A 19,039-nucleotide genomic window follows, 5' to 3' on the forward strand; every position below is an offset into this window, starting at 1 on the left:
GAAATATATGAGGATCATTTTGATTTTTCATGTGTACCACAGAACCTTCAAATATTTCCAGTTTAACAGTTTAATGTCAAATAGAAATCTGTACAAACCATGATAATGGCTTCATCCCTGATGGATGCCACGTTGTGGTTCTTGTTACGGCCACTTTTATACATACCTGATGTAAATGCTATGACAAACAACTACCTATAGTTGGTCCAGTAATGACTGCAAACACTACAATCAAGACTACCAGTCAGTAGCAGCCAAATAAGATGACGTCTCACAAGTCACTGCTGCATCCTCTTCTCCATCCTCCAACAATTGAAGGAGCTCCTGACGAAGCACTAACAGAAAAAATAAAGAAATAAAGAAACCCTGCCACAAAGTGAACTAAATACTGTAGGTGGTATGGCATAGGACTGCACAACAGCCTACACACTTCTGCCTAACTCAACTATAACAACAACTATAAACGTCAACTTAAAAAATGAAATCAACATATCAATGTAGGTAAAGTACCTTTTGTTGGGTCAACACTGGCAACATCACAACTAGGTCCTTCACCTGGACATTGATGATGATCAATTGATACTGAAAAAAAGAGATTGGATATTTACTTACTGAAAATCTTTGGTGAATAAAAGTTGTGAGCATGAACACTGACCATGTGCCAAGCCACTAGTACTTCGACTGGATGACGGCCTTTGAGGAATAACATCTCTTGTCTGTCACGTTTTTTCCAGCGCACTGGTCTCGGCTGAGGATCACCCTGTGCCTCATTCTACACAATTAACAAGAAAAAAATGCAACACTTAAAATACAGTCCATGATTAAATACAGTCCGTGATTAAAGCAAAGATTATCAAACATCTTAAGTTAATTTCACAGAAATCGTATGTATACACAGCCATATATATATATATATATATATATATATATATATATATATATATATATATATATATATATATATATATATATATATATAAAGGTCTTAAACTGCTTCCAAAATCAGACGCCTTTGTTTGTTTGAAGCTTTTCTGGAAAAAAAAAACTTTCTAAAAAATGTATCACTTTCTCAATGTAGTCATATATTTTTTACATACCTGTGTTACAATCAATCAATCTATCTATCAATCAATCAATTTCTTCTTCTTCTTCTTCTTCTCCGTTCTCCCATCAACCTTTGCGTACACTGGTTGCACCTGATTGGTTGGAGTTCAGAGCGTCCAAAACTGACGGGAGTGGTGATTGAATCTATAAATGTTTTTTACACATTTTTAGACGATCTCATTAAAAGAAATGCTTAACATAGTGAGAAAAACACTTCGAGGGAAAGTGTCCTCGATTCTCCAATCAGATTGTAGCTTGACCAGTGAACGGGTTATTATTGTAGTGAATGTAGGGCTGCGACCACTGCTCTAAGCGTCTCTTACTGCCGCGAGCGGGTTTACATTGAAGTCAATTGAGAACCCAGAGCGTCTCACACAGAGGGGCGTGACAAATCGTCGGTATATTACGCCTTGGGAATGAGAACGGGTTGTATTAGAAGGATATGAGGCACTGCTCATCACGAGGCAGTATCATCCTTAAAGAGAAGCATGGTGTAGCAGCCCACATCTGAACCTGAAGCAGGAAACAGACTGTGACAAGCAGTCAGAGGAAGTGGTCGAGGAACAAATTCAACATCACTTTCCTGAACTGAAAGTCAAACTTTGTCAGAATGACGGCAGAGCTGCAGTCCAGACAAATCTCTGTTTCTATCTGAAGTAAGAAAATTCATCTGAGTTCATCAGATCTTTCTCAACATCTGACTCAAATACTGGTGAGTACAGCTGATAATATTTATTGTGTTTCAACAACCAGCATCAAAACTTAGAGCTTCAACCCAACAGGAAGTTCTACTCATTACACTTCACACTGACTCAGCATGTTTCTTTAGAAGTTCAATAATTCAATAATAATAAATAAATCTCTACTTCAACTGTGTTTTTCTCTCTCGTTGTGATTGTGTAGACATGTCTGCTGCCAGCTGTCTACTATTTGAAGATCAGCTTCGATGTTCTATCTGTCTGGATGTGTTCAATTATCCAGTCTCTACACCATGTGGACACAACTTCTGTAAACGCTGCATCACTCAAAACTGGGATACTACTGAGCTATGTAAGTGTCCAATGTGTCATAAACTGTTTAAGACAAGACCTGAAGTTAGCATCAACACATTCATCTGTGAGATTGTTGCACAGTTCAAACATGAAGCTCAACACGGAATGAAGACAGAAGATAAAATTCAGCAGATGATCCAGAAGATTGGGGATATGAAAGAGTCAATGAAGATGAGTAAAGATGCTGCAGACAGACAGAAAGCAGAAGGTGTTCAGATCTTCACTGCTCTAAAGGAGTCTGTTGAGAGAGGCCTGGACCAGCTCATAAAGGAGATCGAAGACAAACAGAAAACAACAGAGAAACAAGCTGAAGGTTTCATCAAAGATCTGGAACAGGAAGTCTCTGAGCTGATGAAGAGGAGCTCTGAGGTAAAGCAGCTCTCATGCTCTGAAGACCACCTCCACCTCGTCCAAAGCTTCTCCTCCCTGAAAGCTGATCCACCCACCAAGGACTGGACAGAGGTCAGCGTCCGTCCACCATCATATGAGGGGACTGTGGTGAGAGCTGTGACTCAGCTGGAGGAGACACTCAGGAAAGACATGAAGAAGCTGCTTGAGGCTGAGCTGAAGAGGGTCCAGCAGTATGCAGTGGATGTGACTCTAGATCCTGATACAGCACATCCTTACCTCATCCTGTCTGATGATGGAAAACAAGTTCACTGTGATGATGTGTGGGTGCATCTTCCAGACAACCCAAAAAGGTTTTCTAACTATGGTATTGTTCTAGGAAAGAAGAGTTTCTCTTCAGGTAGATTTTATTTTCAGGTTCAAGTTAAAGGAAAGATTCAATGGTATCTAGGAGTGGCCAGAGAGTCAATCGAGAGAAAGGGAGACACCACACTGTGTCCTGAGGATGGTTTCTGGACTGTAAGTTTGAGACATGGAAATGAGTATGATGCTAATGCTGATACTCCAGTGTCTCTCTTTCTTAATTCTCATCCTGAGAAGGTGGGGATGTTTGTGGATTATGAGGAGGGTCTGGTTTCCTTTCATGATGTAGATACTGCAGCTCTTATCTACTCCTTTACTGGCTGCCACTTCAATGATAAACTTTATCCATTCTTCTGTCCTCGTCCATACTATGGTGGCAAAAACTCTGCACCTCTGATCATCTGTCCTGTCAATAAAACTGTCTGATCCATTTAATGATGAAGCTTTGAGATCAATGAATGAACTTATTGATCTTCACTCTTTATTCACACTCTGTACATATTTGCTTTAATACTACAATACTGGTACATCTGAAAACACAAAGATATCAATGGATTACACAGATGAGATTTCTTGTTTTAATGTTCACGCACTGTTGATTCATGGAACTCTTCACCCTGTAACACCCAGTGATGGATCCATCATGAAAAACTGTTCTGTGTAATGTGTGGTGACTGTAAAATGAGCTACAATTAAAGGCCAAGAGCTGTGTACTGGGTTGTCACCTATGTTTTTGTCTAACGTCACTAACGTTAACATGGTTTCTTTCTTAAAACAAAAATAGACGAAAAAAATAATTCATACTTTAACACTGATACCAAAGATTTTAACATCACAAATGATCACACTCCACAAAGCTTCACTCTACAGAGGCAAACCAGAGAAGGGTGCCCCCTTTCCCCTCTATTGTTTGCTGTATTGATTGGACCACTTGCATCAGCAATATGTCACAACACATCCATGGTATCCACTCGCCTATTTCTGAACATAGAATCATTTAATACGCTGACAATGTTTTACTCTACTTGCAACAACTGTGCAGCACATTACAGGAAGTGTATAACTGTATCTTGAAATTCTCACCCCTCTCTGACTACTCAATCAACAGATCCAAATGAACAATATTACCAAAAACAGAGTATGCATGGGATCCTGCAGATGGGAATCCTCATCTTCCTCTATCCACGGGAAATATCAAATACTTGGGTATAAATATCTCACCTAAACTATCAGAGTTAGTCTAACTGAACTTTGATCCCATCCTGGAGAAAATCTGTGATCACCTATGGCGCTGGGCCAATCTTCCTATCTCTCTTATAGGACACATAGTGTAGCTTCAAATTAATTACTTATTCTCCATGATCCCATTCGAACCCACAGAAGCTCCAGAACTTAGATTCTGCTATTAGAAAATTCTACTCAAAGAACAAAAAGACAAGAATTAGCCTCGCTACCCTTCAAATAAATAAATAAATAAAAATAAATAAATCAGGATGACTGGATGCACCTAACTTTATGAATTACTACCTGGCAAATCAGCTGCCATACATCACTAAATGGATAAACCCAGAGGCAGATCACAAATTGTGTCTTGAACTTGAACAGGCGGACTACTACAACATGTGAATCTCTGACCTGCCCTTCATTACAATCACCATTAAGGGTCATAACTGCTTCAAGTTTAGGAAAGAAGAGTTTCACTTCAGGTAGATTCTACTTTCAGGTTCAGGTTAAAGTAAAGACTGACTGGGATCTAGGAGTGGCCAGAGAATCAATCAACAGGAAGGGAAGCATCACTCTGAGTCCACAGAATGGTTTCTGGACTGTACGGTTAAGAAATGGAAATGAATACAAAGCTCTTGCTGGTCTTTCAGTGCGTCTCTCTCTTGGTTCTCATCCTGAGAAGGTGGAGGTGTTTGTGGATCATGAGGAGAGTCTGGTCTCCTTTCATGATGTAGATACTGCAGCTCTTATCTACTTCTTTACTGGCTGCTCCTTCACTGACAAACGTAACCCATTCTTATGCCCTGAGTTGAATGATGGTGGTAAAAACTCTGCCCCTCTGATCATCTGTCCTGTCAATAAAACTGTCTGATCTATTTAATGATGAAGCTTTGAGATCAATGAATGAACTTATTGATCTTCACTCTTTATTCACACTCTGTACATATATGCTTTAATACTACAATACTGGTACAGCTGAGAACACAAAGATGTCAATGGATTAGAGAGATATGGTACAAACTGATTATTCTGGAATAAAATGATTTCATTGTGAATTATGGTAAAAAAGTTCATATCAACTTGTTTTCTTACAGGGAACCCCATGACCAAGCTCCAGTCTGCACCGCACATCTCATTCACCCGTACTCCTCCAGTCGTTCCCTCAGATCCACAGACCGGCATCTCATAGTGGTTCCCAGGACCAGACTAAAAACTAAAGAGGAAATTCTTTCTCTGCGTTTGACCCATCCATTCGTTCACACAGCAGTGTGTACAGTTGGAGCAGTGGAGTGCAGCCTCAGATAGAGGTGAGTAAGCTGCACCTCTAGCCACTCCACAGCTTCCCCCATTATTTGACCTCACCTGTGAATTACCAGCCTCTCAGTCAGCATCTCCTCCTCCTCCATCTCCTCCTACTCTATCTCCTCCAGCCTTTCCTCCTCTACCTCTTCTGGCCCCTCTACTGTCTGTCACCTGACAAAAATATGTTGATGCATGACATATGAACAGATTGCTGATACAATGATCATCATGTTTGGCGATACAGTTACTGCCTCAGCAAAAAGGACTTTTACCTTTACACAATTATTACGTTTAATTCATTCCACAAATATTGTGGGGAAAATAAAATGATACCTCAGATTCTAGGTGCTCATCTGATTTTAAACAGTTGCTAACTTCCACACATGAGAAGAATTAGTAGAAATAACTTTAAAAAGTGTATCTCTTTGTCATCATTAAATATGTTATTCAATATCTGTATTGCTGAGCATCCACAGTTATACACCTTGAAGTAACTCACACCCAGGAATATAAATGTAAATGACACCACTGATATTCAAATCCTTCTAGCTGATGTGACCCAGGCAGAACAAAAGTCAAAACATGTTGACATTTTATGCTTACGGTTGCAGATAAATGCACTGCCGCTCCTGTCCTGTCCAACTAGTAGCAAGTTACAAGTCAGAGAGCGATATTTAGGTTCGGTTATCCTTTTAAGTTTTCTAGCAAACACCTGAAGGTTCTATTATTCATGACTTGGAGCCCAGGTTCCAGATGAAGATCAGCAGCCCCAGAACACCATGCTTCACAGAGAGTACAGTGGTCTTTACTGTTGAGCCAAACATACCGCTGAAAACTGAAAACATCAGTCAATGTCAAGAGACTGGGTGTATGATTTCCTTCTGAAAACACCTGCATCTATCTACTCTGAGTTGGAGGTCACATGTGAAGAGAGTCCAGTACTTGACTTTGAATATCTTTTAAAATGATAACCCACCGCTCGCAGGATATCAGCATCCCTAATGTTGAGGCAGATATTAGCACAGAGGCAGAACAAAGGCACAGCCAGCCAAGGAGGGAGAAGATCAGTGGTCGGAAACCAAGGATGAAGTGGCCAGGTGCAGCTGAAACTTGGAAGTGGGAGGACATCAATAATGACTTTTCCAGTGCGCTAGGTAAGCTAAAGAATAAGTTGGAGAAGATAGGAGATATAATTATGGCAAAGAGAGATTTGGCATTAGCGAGAAACGGAAGAAACCAGAGGGAGAGGTACTTAGGTCTAGACGTCAACAGGAAATCGATAGACTTATACAGGAGAGGAGAATGCTTAAGAAGCAGTGGAAGAAGGCCACAGAGGAGGAGAAGAAAGGCATTAATTGCTTACAGGCAGGTGTGAAGGAACGACTGGCAGCACTAAGAAGGGTGGAGAGCATTAGGGAAAACAGGAGAAGGAAAGAGCAAGCTAGAGTAGCATTCTATAAGAATCCGTTTAGCTTTGTGAAGTCGCTATTTGGTAAAGAGAAGAATGGCAGCCTGATGGTGTCAAAGCATTAACTTGAGGAGTACTTGGTGGAGGTACACAAACATATGGAAAGATTTAGGAATTTGGCATTCCCCTCTGATATTCCACCAATTGGAGATATAGGTAGTCAGTGTAGTGTAGCCGACCAAGGTGGAAAATGGTTCAGGAGGTGGTCCGGCATGTAAGAGCCTCTTCAGCCCTGGGACCTAATGGACTCCCGTATCGGCTGTATGAAAGTGCTCAGTAGAGATAAGTCAGTTTAAACCAATCAGTCTCCTTAATGTTGAAGGGAATGTCTTCTTCAGTGTTGTGGCACAGAGGCCGTCCAGTTACTTGGAGGAACATGGCTTGATTGATACATCACTACAAAAGGGTGGAATCCCCAGCTTTTCTGGGTGCTTAGAGCACACCACCATGATTTGGCACCTAATTCAGTTAGCAAAGGGAGAAAACAGAGACCTGCATGCTGTATTTCCAGACCTGGCTAATGTGTTTGGTTCAGTCCCTCACAGTTTGTTATGGGAAGCTTTTGATTTTTTTTAGAGTCCCAGCCAGTATCAAAGGCCTAGTCAAAGCATATTTTGCAGATATACAGCTCTGCTTTACCACAGCAGAGAATACTACAGCATGGCAATAGCTGGAGGTCGGCATCAAAGCAGGGTGTTCAGTTTCTCCACTCGCCTTTACAGTGGCAATGGAGGTGATTATTAGGGCCTCGAAATGGGTGGTAGGTGGAGAAAAGCTGCATAGAGGGCTTTGTCTCCCCCCAATTAGGGCCTACATGGATGACATGACGACTGTGACATCAACTGCTCCATGTACTAGCAGACTGCTCTATAAGTTAAACAGCAACTTGCAGTGGGCTGGGATAAAAGTGACACAGAGTAAGTCTGGGAGTATCTCAGTTGTTAAAGGAAAGGTAGTAGATAAGAAATTTGTTATAAATGAGGAGGTGATTCTCACAGTACTAGCGAAGTCAGTGAAGAGTCTGGGAAGGTGGTATGATGCAAGTCTCAGTGATATATTGCAGTTTGAGGGATTGAGAGAAGAAATGATTCAAGGCATTTCAAGCATGGACCGGTCAGGACTCCCAGGAAAGCTGAGATTATGGTGCATGTAATTTGGATTATTGCCCTGACTAATGTGGCCACTGACAGTAGATGAGATTCCTCTGACAAAGGTTAAGAAGCTTGAAAGGATGATTAACTCATCAATTAGGAGATGGCTTGGTGTCCTATACTGCTTAAATAGTGCAGTCTTGTATGGGAAAGGCATACTGGATCTCCCAGTAACTAGACTAAGAGAGGAGTTTAAGTGTGCTAAGGCTAGACTGGAGATGACTCTCACTCAGTCCAAAGATCCTGTAGTCAGGCGTACAGCCCCCACGGTCAAAACAGGGAGGAAGTGGAATGAATAAATAAATGAAAATCCAATTATCCTTGATGTGAACTGCCATGAATGTCATTCAGTCTTTTTATAAGTTGCAATAAACTCACACCAGGAAATAAAATAATGATGTCAATGCATCTTAAACTAATCACGTCTGAACTTGAAGCAGGAAACAAACTGTGTCAAACAGAGCTGCAATCACAGGAAGTGGTTAACCATGAAGACTAGATTCAACATCACTATCCTGAGCTGAAAGTCAAAGTTTGTTAGGGCGACGCAGAGCTGCAGTTCAGACAAATCTGTGTTTCGATCTGAAGAAAATTCATCTGCTCTTTCTCAACATCTGACTCAAATACTGGTGAGTACAGCTGATAATATTTACTGTGTTTCAACAATCAGCATAAAAACTTAGAGCTTCAGTCCAACAGGAAGTTCCACTCTTTCCACTTCACACTGACTCAGCATGTTTCTTTAGAAGTTCAATAACTCATCAATAATCAATAAATCTCTACTTCAACTGTGTTTTTCTCTCTCTTATTCTCTTGTTGTCAGTGTGTAGACATGTCTTCTGCCAGCTGTCTACTATATGATGATCAGTTTGTGTGTTCCTTCTGTCTGGGAATGTTTACTGATCCAGTCACTACATCATGTGGACACAACTTCTGTGAAGAATGTATCAATGAACACTGGGATATTGCTGATGGATATAAGTGTTTCCTGTGTAATAAAATGTTTTGGACGACACCTGAACTAAAAATCAACACTTTCATCCGTGAGATGGTTGCTCAGTTCAAACATGAAGCTCAACACAGAATGAAGACAGAAGATAAAATTCAGCAGATGATCCAGAAGAGACGACTGAAGATTGAGCAGATGAAAAAGTCAGTGAAGATGATTAAAGTTGCTGCAGACAGACAGAAAGCAGAAGGTGTCCAGATCTTCACTGCTCTGAAGGAGTCTGTGGAGAGAGGCCTGGACCAGCTAATAAAGGAGATCGAAGACAAACAGAAAACAACAGAGAAACAGGCTGAAGGTTTCATCAAAGATCTGGAACAGGAAGTCGCTGAGCTGATGATGAGGAGCTCTGAGGTAAAGCAGCTCTCACGCTCTGAAGACCACCTCCACCTCCTCCAAAGCTCCTCCTCCCTGAAAGCTGCTCCACCCACCAAGGACTGGACAGAGGTCAGCATCCGTCCACCATCATATGAGGGGACTCTGATGAGAGCTGTGACTCAGCTGGAGGAGAAACTCAGTAAAGACATGAAGAAGCTTCTTTCTGAAGCTGAGTTGAAGAGGGTCCAGCAGTATGCAGTGGATGTGACTCTAGATCCTGATACAGCACATCCTCACCTCATCCTGTCTGATGATGGAAAACAAGTTCACTGTGGTGACGTGATGAAGAATCTTCCAGACAACCCAGAGAGATTTTCTAAATACGGTCTTGTTTTAGGAAAGCAGAGTGTCTCTTCAGGTAGATTGTACTTCCAGGTTCAGGTTAAAGGAAAGACTGAATGGGATCTAGGAGTGGCCAGAGAGTCAATCAACAGAAAGGGAAGCATCACAGTGAAACCTCAGAATGGTTTCTGGACTATTTGTTTGAGAAACGGAAATGAGTATGATGCTAATGCTGGTCCTCCAGTGCGTCTCTCTCTTTGGTCTCATCCTGAGAAGGTGGGGGTGTTTGTGGATTATGAGGAGGGTCTGGTTTCCTTTCATGATGTAGATACTGCAGCCCTTATCTACTCCTTTACTGGCTGCCACTTCAATGACAAACTTTACCCATACTTCAGTCCTAGTCCGAACTATGGTGGCAAGAACTCTGCACCTCTGATCATCTGTCCTGTCAATCAAACTGTCTGATCTATTTAATGATGAAGCCTTGAGATCAATGAATGAACTCATTAATCTTCACTCTTTATTCACACTCTGTACATATATGCTTTAATACTACAATACTGGTACAGCTGAGAACACAAAGATATCAATGGATCAGACAGATGAGATTTCTTGTTTTAATGTTCATGCACTGTTGATTCATTTAAAATCTTCACCCTGTAACACACAGTGATGGATCCATCATGAAAAACCGTTCTGTGCAATGTGTGGTGACTGTAAAATGAGCTACAAATAAAGGCCAAGGGCTGTGTACTGGGTTGAGTCAACTATCTGTCTAGTGTCACCATCGTTACCTTGTTTTCTTGTATCTGTTTGTCCTGTACAGATCAGGAGAAGCTGATTCATGCCTTCATGTCCAATAGACTCAACTACTGTAACGGTCTTCTGACTGGACTCCCCCCAAAAGGTATCAAACAGCTCCAGCTTATTCAACGCTGCAGCTCGAGTTTTAACCAGAACAAAGAGATGAGAATCAGAATTACTTTATTGATCCCAGGGGGAAATTACTTTTCATTACAGCAGCTCCAACCCAAAGTGTAACCATGTTACAAAGAGCAATCAGAATAAGCAGGAGACAATAAGAAGAAGTAAGAGAATGTAAAAAATATAGGAAAAAATATGTCAAGGTTCTATGTCTGTCTTTTATTTTGTAATCATGTTTTGTTTCCCCGTTTTCTTTTGTCATGTTTCCTAGTTTCCTGTCCATCGTGTTTACTTGTGGTTTTGTCATGTCTGTCTGTGTCATGTTGTGTATCCTGTTTTATTTTGTTAAGTTCCGGTTCCTGTCTTGTCTCTTTATCTCTTGATTGTTGATTTGTCTCACCTGCGTGGATTGTCCTCATGCGTCTCACCTGTGTCTTGTCAGCCCTGAGCCCTCTTGTGTATATATAGCCCTGCCTTTCCCTTTCCTTGGTCGCGTCGTTTAATGTCTTCATGCCATGTTTAATGTGTCCACGCCATGTTCCATGTTTCCTCGTCTTTCTTTTTCCTTGCCATGTTCCATTTCCTTGATTTTTGGATTTTGGATCTTCCTGCCTTGCAGCGACTTTTGTTTGATTATTAAATACTTCTTTTGTTTGAACTTCCTGCCTCATCATTAGTCCTGCGCCTGGGTCCTCACCTCAACACCCATCCTACTTGACAAAATATATATAACAATATGTACAGGTATAAGTGAAGTGAACCCGTGTTCCGAGTTATTGCTCTATAGAGAAAAGAATATTGCACATGGTGAGAAGTGTATGAAAATAATAATGAAGTTAAACATATGTTGTTGCACAATCTCAGGGTCAGTATAGTTATAAACATTATTGCACATAGACCAGAGTCCCCGAGTATACAGGGAATGTGTACTGGTATATGAGATGAGGTGAACATGAATTATTGCACATTAATGAATTATTGCACATCAAATAAATAATATGGGTTCTGCACCCTCAGAGTGAGGCGTTATACAGGCTAATGGCCACTGTCAGGAATGATTTCCTGTGACACTCTGTAGTACATCGTGGTGTGATCAGTCTGGTGCTGAAAGAACTCCTGTGTCTGGCCAGCACGTCATGGAGTGGGTACGACTCAATGTCCAGGATGGCTTTCACCTTGTGAAACATTCCAGTCCCCGTGGGGCCCCAGTGTTGCTGACCCGCCTGTCTGACACACAGCATTGCAGGCGCACATACTGTGGCCTGCCAGTCAGGTAGTCCGTGACATCACCATCACCATCATCTTCTCACCCAGAAAAGCCGGACGGATGGTGTTGAAAGCACTGGAGAAGTCAAAGAACATGACTCTTGCAGTATTCGCCGTCTTGTCCATGTAGGTGTAGACGCGGTTGAGCAGGAAGATGATGGCATCCTCATCTCCGAGTTGGGGCTGGCAGGCGAACTGGAGGGGGTCCAAATGTGGCTTGACCACAGGCCGGAGTTGCTCTAAGATGAGTCTCTCCAGGGTCTTCATAATGTGGGAGGTCAGCGCCACCGGTCTGTAGTCCTTCGAGCCACCAGGTCACGGCGTCTACGGCACAGGAACTACGCAGGATGTCTTCCACATCACAGGGATCCTCTGCAGACTCAGGCTCATGTTGAAGACATGCTGAAGGACTCCACAGAGCTGGGTGGCTCAGGTTTTGACCCCATCAGGACCGCAGCCTTGCCAGAGTGAATTTTCCCCAGCTGTCTTCTAACATCGTTGGCAGTGATGATCACAGTAGATGGGGGTGGAGGTGGGGGAGGAGGTGTGAGGGTGGAGGTGACAGACTGTCCTCCCCTGGAAGATAGGGGGTGAGGGGAAGATAGTGGTGCTCATATGGGGTGGAGGGGCAGTGGTGTCAAATCTGTTAAAGAACAGATTGAGTTTGTTGGCCCATTCCACACTGCCCTCCATTCCTCTTTTGCCCGCTGGCCTGAGACCAGTGATCTACTTCATCCCACTCCAGACCTCTCTGTTGTTGTTGTTGTGCTGTAGTTTACATTCCAGCTTCTTCCTATATTCCCCTTAGCCTCTCTGATTTTAATCTTCAAGTGTCTCTGTATATCTCTCACTTCCTCCTTGTTGCCAGTCCTGAAAGCTCTCTTCTTCTCATTCAGGATGTCGCTGATGTCCTTTGCCACCCACGGCTTGTTGTTTGGACTGTCTCTGCTGGAACAATGGTGTCAACACAGAAGTTGATATAGTCCGTGATGCACTCTGTGAGCCCACCGATGTCCTCTCTGTATGGATCACAGACTGCCTCCCAGTCTGTGACCTCAAAACATCCCTGCAGTGCCTCCCAAGGCTCCTCCAACCATCTCCTCACTGTCCTTTATGGTCACAGGCTGGCTCGGAGCATATCACCCCAGTTCTCAAGTCTTTACATTGGCTCCCAGTCAGCTACAGAATAGATTTAGAAATCACTTGAGACGGTTGCTGCGTTCAGACATGAAGCTCAACAGAAAGCCAGCAGCAGCAGCTCAGAGCAACAAGCTGCCAAATCAGGAGAAGTTCCCCGTGACGTCTGCATTGGATCCTTAATACTACAAAGGGCTACCTCGGGAACATGATGGTACACAAAAATAACAGATTAAAACCAGGGCAACCAGATAAGAAATGGGATACTGGACCAAGACAATAGCTGGACAAGGGTGAAAAACATATAGTTGTTGGAATGCTGCTATACAAGCAATCCCAGACAGCAGGAATAACATGCAGCAAATGTGAGACCAATGGATACTTTGAAACCCACAATCAAGACTAAGAAAGAAACAGCTGTTAGCCTAGTGTTACAACATCCGTAATCAAAAATGTCTATCACAACCAGAGAATGATGAAATACTACAACAATGCTACAGCAAGGGGGAGCCAGGACAGGAAAGGTCAGCAGGGAGATGCTATCATCACCCCCACAATCAGAGACTGGGTACACAAAGATACACCAAGAGGCAGAGGCCAGGAGAATAAATAAGATGCTCTCCACTGAACCAGCCAAGGTGTATTCCCTGGATTGAATGCTGGATTGAACGCCATGGAATAAAAATGGGTTTTAAGACTGTTTTTAAAAATGGACAGTGAGGGGACTTCTCTGACGTGCAGTGGTTGATTGTTCAAAATTTTAGGAGCAGCAACAGAAAAAGCTCTGTCCTTCAAAATACTGATTTGAGTGTGAATTCTCTAAAACTGCCTACCAGAGGGTAGGAGAGTAAATAGTCTGTGGTTGGGGTGGCTGAGGTCAGAGAGAATCTGCTGCGTTTTCCTCCTGCAGCGCTGGCTATAAATGTCTGGGATGGCGGGCAGCTCTGACCTGGTGATGCCCTGGGCTGATTTTACCACAATCTGCAGTGCTCTGCGTTCAAGTGGGCCACCACTTCCGTACCATATCGTGATTTTTCCAATCAGAATGCTCTTGATGATGCACCTGCAAAAGTTGGAGAGTATCCTGGTGTTATGACAAACCTCAGACGCAGCAAGAAGAAGAGGCGCTGTCTAGCTGCCTTTACGATGCTGGCAGTGTGGCATGATCAGCTCACATCCTTGCTGATATTGATTTCCAGGAACCTGAAGCAGCAGACTGTCTTTGTTGCTATATCTTCAAGGTAGATGGAGGCATGTCCTCCTCGCTGAAGCTTCCTGTAATCCACGATCATCTCCTTGGTCTTGCTGACAGAGCAGAAATTTAGTGGCTGTGCACCAAAATGACTGATCTCTAACATCTTCTCTGTATGATGACTTTTCACTGCCTGTGATGCAGCCAATGATGGTGGTGTCATTAGCAAATTAGACGATGATGTTGGAGCTGTGCTTTGACATACAGTTGTGAGTGTGGAGGGAGAAGAGCAGAGGGCTGAGGACATGTCCTTATGAGAGTAAGTGCTCAGGTTCAGTGTGGATGACGTAGAGTTGATGATCTGTACCATCTGTGGTCAGGAAGTCCAGGATCCATCTGCACAGGGAGAGACTGATGTTTAGGTCTCTGAGCTTCATGACAAGTTAGGATGGTACTACGCTATTGAAGGCAGAGCTGAAGTCAGTGAATAACATTTACATGTTTTTGTTCCTCTGATGATCCAGGATGACAGAGGGCCATGTGCAGCGCAAATGATATTGCATCATCCATGGACCTAATGGGCAGGAAGAGTTCTGAGCTTTAACTGTCCTCTCAAAGCACTTTTTATGGTGGAGGTGAGTTCTGTTTGACAGAAGTGACAAAATTTTTTTCTTTTGGTACATGGATGATGGCTGTTTTCTTGAAAAATGTGGGGACACAAGACCGATGAAGGGAGAGGCTGAAAATGTCTCCGAAGACATCTGCCAGTTCATTTCACAAGCCTGGGGTGCTGTCTGGTCCAGGGGCTTCACGTGCATTAACCTTTTTGAGACTTTTGCACACATCAGCCCAGGATACCTGTAATGGGCAATTGTCCTGTTCCAGCAGCACTTCCAGTTGGCTGTTGTTTTCAAACCGTGCATATAAGGAGTCAGCTCCTCTGGCAGAGAAGCTGGCACCTCCACCCATGTTGTAGTGCTTTCCCTTGTAGTCAGTTATAGTGATGCCACTATAATGTGCCTCTATTTTGTGCTGTCTTTTTGCTGTTTTTATGAATCATCAATAAATGGAACCAATATGACTTCCTAGAGTTGCTCAATCATGGGAGAAGAGCCCTCGTCAGGGAGGTGACCAAGAACCCAAAGGCCACTCTGTCAGAGCTCCAGCAATCCTCTGTGATGGAGACAAGGAGCTTCCAGAAGGAATCCACCAACCAGGCCTCACTGGTTGAGAAGCTAGACAGAAGCCACTCCTTTGTAAAAGGCACATGGCAGCCTGCTTGTAGTTTGCCAAAAGGCATCTGAAAGACTCTCAGAACATTTTCTGGTCTGATGAGGGATGAATACCAGGCATCATGTTAGAAGGATATGAGGCACTGCTCATCACGAGGCAATGTCATCCTTACAATCTCATCTATCCCTGTTATCACAAACTTTAGGCCTAAGAAATGCACTTCTGATCTCACCACTTCAGCTAACCTCAATAATCTTGTCCATATCTCTCCAGTTATCAGCTCCCCACACAGAAATGCACCTCAAAAAAAAAAAAAAAAAAAAAAAAATGGCTCTATTAAATGTCAGGTCACTTACAAATAAATCATTTTTAATAAATGAACTCATCACTACCCACAGTCTAGACTTCACTCTACTAACTGAAACCTGGCTGGATAAAAATGGAACCGCTACACTCATTGAGACTGCACCTCCAAACTTCAATTTCTTCCATACCACCAGAACGGATAGCAGAGGTGGTGGAATTGCTGCCATTTTCTCTGACACTTATGGCTTTAAGGAAGTCCACCTTGATGAATTCATATCATTTGAATACCTTGCTATGGCAGTACACTACTAATCTACAGTCTTAATAATAACAGTTTACCGTCCACCAAAATCCAAATGTGGATTTCTGGAAGATTTTTCTCAGCTATTATCTAACGTTTCCACTGATTATGACTGTCTTATTATATCTGGTGACTTTAACATTCACATTGACATGGAAACTGATCCAGATGCCATAGGCTTTAATAGTCTGTTAGAGGCATTTGACCTCTATCAACATGTCCATGGACCGACCCACAATAAAGGACATACTCTTGACCTTGTCATCTCAAAAGGACTTAACATTACAATGCCTCTTGTTGTGGATGTAGCTTTTTCTCATCACTGTTGCATTTATTTTGATGTTTCTGCTTTCCCTGTACAATGTTAACAAGCTTCTCAATTACTCAAAAGACGCATAAATCAATGACAACACTATCAAATGACTTTCAATTTTGAACGTAAAAGAGATGTCGCTATCCACAATATCTTCAACTGGGACCTTGTTGGACAACTTCAACTACAAAAAATACAAAGTGTCTTTGACAAAATTGCACCACTCAAAACTAAATATGTAAAAAAAAAAAAAAAAAAGGCTCCCTGAAGAAATGGAGTGGACATCAGATGCTTAAAGAGAAAGTGTCGTCAGGCAGAGCGACAGTGGAGAAAAACAAGACTTCAGGTTCACAATGACACATATAAGAATAAACTGAATGACTATAACAAAGCAATCAAACAAGCTAGACAATCATTCTTTTCTAAAATTATCAATGAAAATGTTAATAATAGTAAAGTTCTTTTCTCCACAGTTGACACACTTGTTAACCCACCCACCATTCCCCCTGAAATGTTGTCCTCAGAAAAATGTGATCAATTTGCTTCTTTCTTTAATAACAAAATCATTACTATTGATCAAAACATTAGTGCCCTTAAATCTAGCACTGAACTCACCATTCCTTTCTCCAGGAAAAAACCCAAACCTGTGTCATGTCTCACTTTAACTGTTTAGATCTGACAGAACTTGACAATATTGTTGGTACCTCAGGTCCTCACCTGCTGCCTGGATCACTCTCCCAACTCATTTTTCAAACCGTCTTTAACTCCCTAGCACCAGAGGTTCTACATACATTAACTGGTCACTTCAGTCAGGTATATTCCCACATCACTAAAAACAGCTGTCATCAAACCACTTCTGAAGAAGAACAATCTGGATATAAAGTGTCATTACAAATTACAGGCCCATCTCCAACTTACCATTTGTATTCTTTAGCAAAATACTTGAAAAAACAGTTTACATTAGATCTAGAATTATCTGGCATCAAATTAGCCTTTAGACACTTATCAGTCTGTTTTCGGTCCCAACATAGCACAGAAAACGGGCCTTAGTAGTTTTAAAATGTCTACGTACAAAACAGACTCAAAACAATTCAATTCTTGATCTACTGATCATTAGCTCTCAATTGACATGTGACCACAAATTTTGCTGGAAAGGCTTGAAAGATGGTTGACTTGTCTGGCCAGTTCTAATAGGTTCAGAATTCCTTTATGATACATTTTATGTCTCCATTGGTGAATCAAACTCAAACAAAAACTCATTACATTTGTGGTCATCAAGGGGTCAATTCTTGGACCACTGCTGTTCAATCTCTAAATGCTTCCACTATACTTCATGTGATAACAAACCCAAATCATTATTACCATAATTATGCAGATGATTCACAATTTACATTTCACACTACACCAAGATGACCTATCACCATAATTCACTCATCAAATGAATCAAAATATAATTTTTTACTGAGTGGATGTCAGAAATACTTTTACAACTAACTATAGACAAACAGAATTATCCATCTTTGGTGCACAGACTCATGAGACTAAAATTCAACAGCACACTCAACCTATATCTCTTGATAGCAAAACTGAAGGCAGCGTATACTGTGGACAGATATTATCGACAGCAATCTTAATTTAGAAGTTCACATATCAATGACATACAAGATCATTCGCTTATTATCTCAAAAAGACTCCAAATTGAGGGGGCTTTCTGTCAAATCGGATCAGAAAATGAACTCATGCAGAAACAAGTAGAGTTAGTTACTGTTAATGGTTTTAGAACTGGACTCCCAGAATTAAGTATCAGAGGTACAAACTAATTCAAAATGCAGCTGCAATGTATTTCTCATGGTACCAAAAATATCACATCATACCGTCTAAATCTTGCGCTGGTTACCTGTTGAAACAAGATCCCATTTCAAAATACTGCTCCTGTTATAAACCCCACATGGTCGTGCACCTCAGGTACATCACAGATATGCGCTTACTTACATCCAGCAAGAAACTATCGTCGAAGGCGTGGCAATTTAACTCATCCTGACCAGATCCAAGAAGGGCCAGCGCAGCATTTAGTGTTATGATCAAAAAAGTGAACACCTGGCTTGAACAGTAAGAACATTGCCGACATCAGTAGCATCTTTTAAAACAGATTTAAAAACCCTTCATTTTTTACACAGCAGTTTGCTGATCTGTTCGTGGTGGCAGAGTGTGAGTGGTAGTTGGTGCCTAGAATGAGTTTAGTGTGTATGTGGTGGAAAATGGATAAATGATTGTTTAATTGCACTTATCTGTTCAATTCTTTTGAATGATTTTTAGGTAGTGTTTGTATTGTAACTATGTATAACTCTTGTAAAGCACATTGAGCCTGCCTTGTGCATAAAATGCTCTTTATAAATAAAATATAATTGAATTGATATGGAATCCTTACAGTGAAGCATGGTGGTGCAGCCATTAATCTGAACTTGAAAACAAAGAAACGACTGTGACAAGCACGCTGCAAGTCAAGGAAAGTGGTCGAGGAACAAATTCAACATCACTTTCCTGTATGAAAGTCAACACTTTGTCAGAACGACAGCAGAGCTCCAGTCCAGAACAAATCTTGTGTTTCTTTGAAGTACATTCCAAGCTGGTGTGCATTCTGTCTTTCCTCTTAACATCTGATCAAATATGTAGTACAGATATGAAATAT

At 41.8% G+C, this 19,039-nt stretch overlaps 2 protein-coding genes across 2 annotated transcripts; both read left to right on the plus strand.

Annotated features, from left to right (window-relative positions):
• The first annotated feature begins 2,009 nt into the window (after positions 1-2,009).
• Positions 2,010-5,135, plus strand: LOC125004533 (nuclear factor 7, brain-like). The gene is made up of 2 exons (XM_047579193.1): positions 2,010-2,904; positions 4,574-5,135. The coding sequence occupies exons 1-2, from the start codon at positions 2,010-2,012 to the stop codon at positions 4,960-4,962; spliced, it is 1,284 nt and encodes a 427-aa protein (XP_047435149.1). The 3' UTR covers positions 4,963-5,135.
• Positions 5,136-8,564: 3,429 nt separating this feature from the next.
• LOC125004469 (E3 ubiquitin-protein ligase TRIM21-like) lies at positions 8,565-10,571 on the plus strand. The gene has a single exon (XM_047579091.1). The coding sequence runs from the start codon at positions 8,845-8,847 to the stop codon at positions 10,141-10,143; it is 1,299 nt and encodes a 432-aa protein (XP_047435047.1). The 5' UTR covers positions 8,565-8,844; the 3' UTR covers positions 10,144-10,571.
• Positions 10,572-19,039: the final 8,468 nt, after the last annotated feature.

The sequence above is a fragment of the Mugil cephalus genome, chromosome 2, assembly GCF_022458985.1.
Source record: "Mugil cephalus isolate CIBA_MC_2020 chromosome 2, CIBA_Mcephalus_1.1, whole genome shotgun sequence".
Classification (NCBI taxonomy): domain Eukaryota; kingdom Metazoa; phylum Chordata; class Actinopteri; order Mugiliformes; family Mugilidae; genus Mugil; species Mugil cephalus.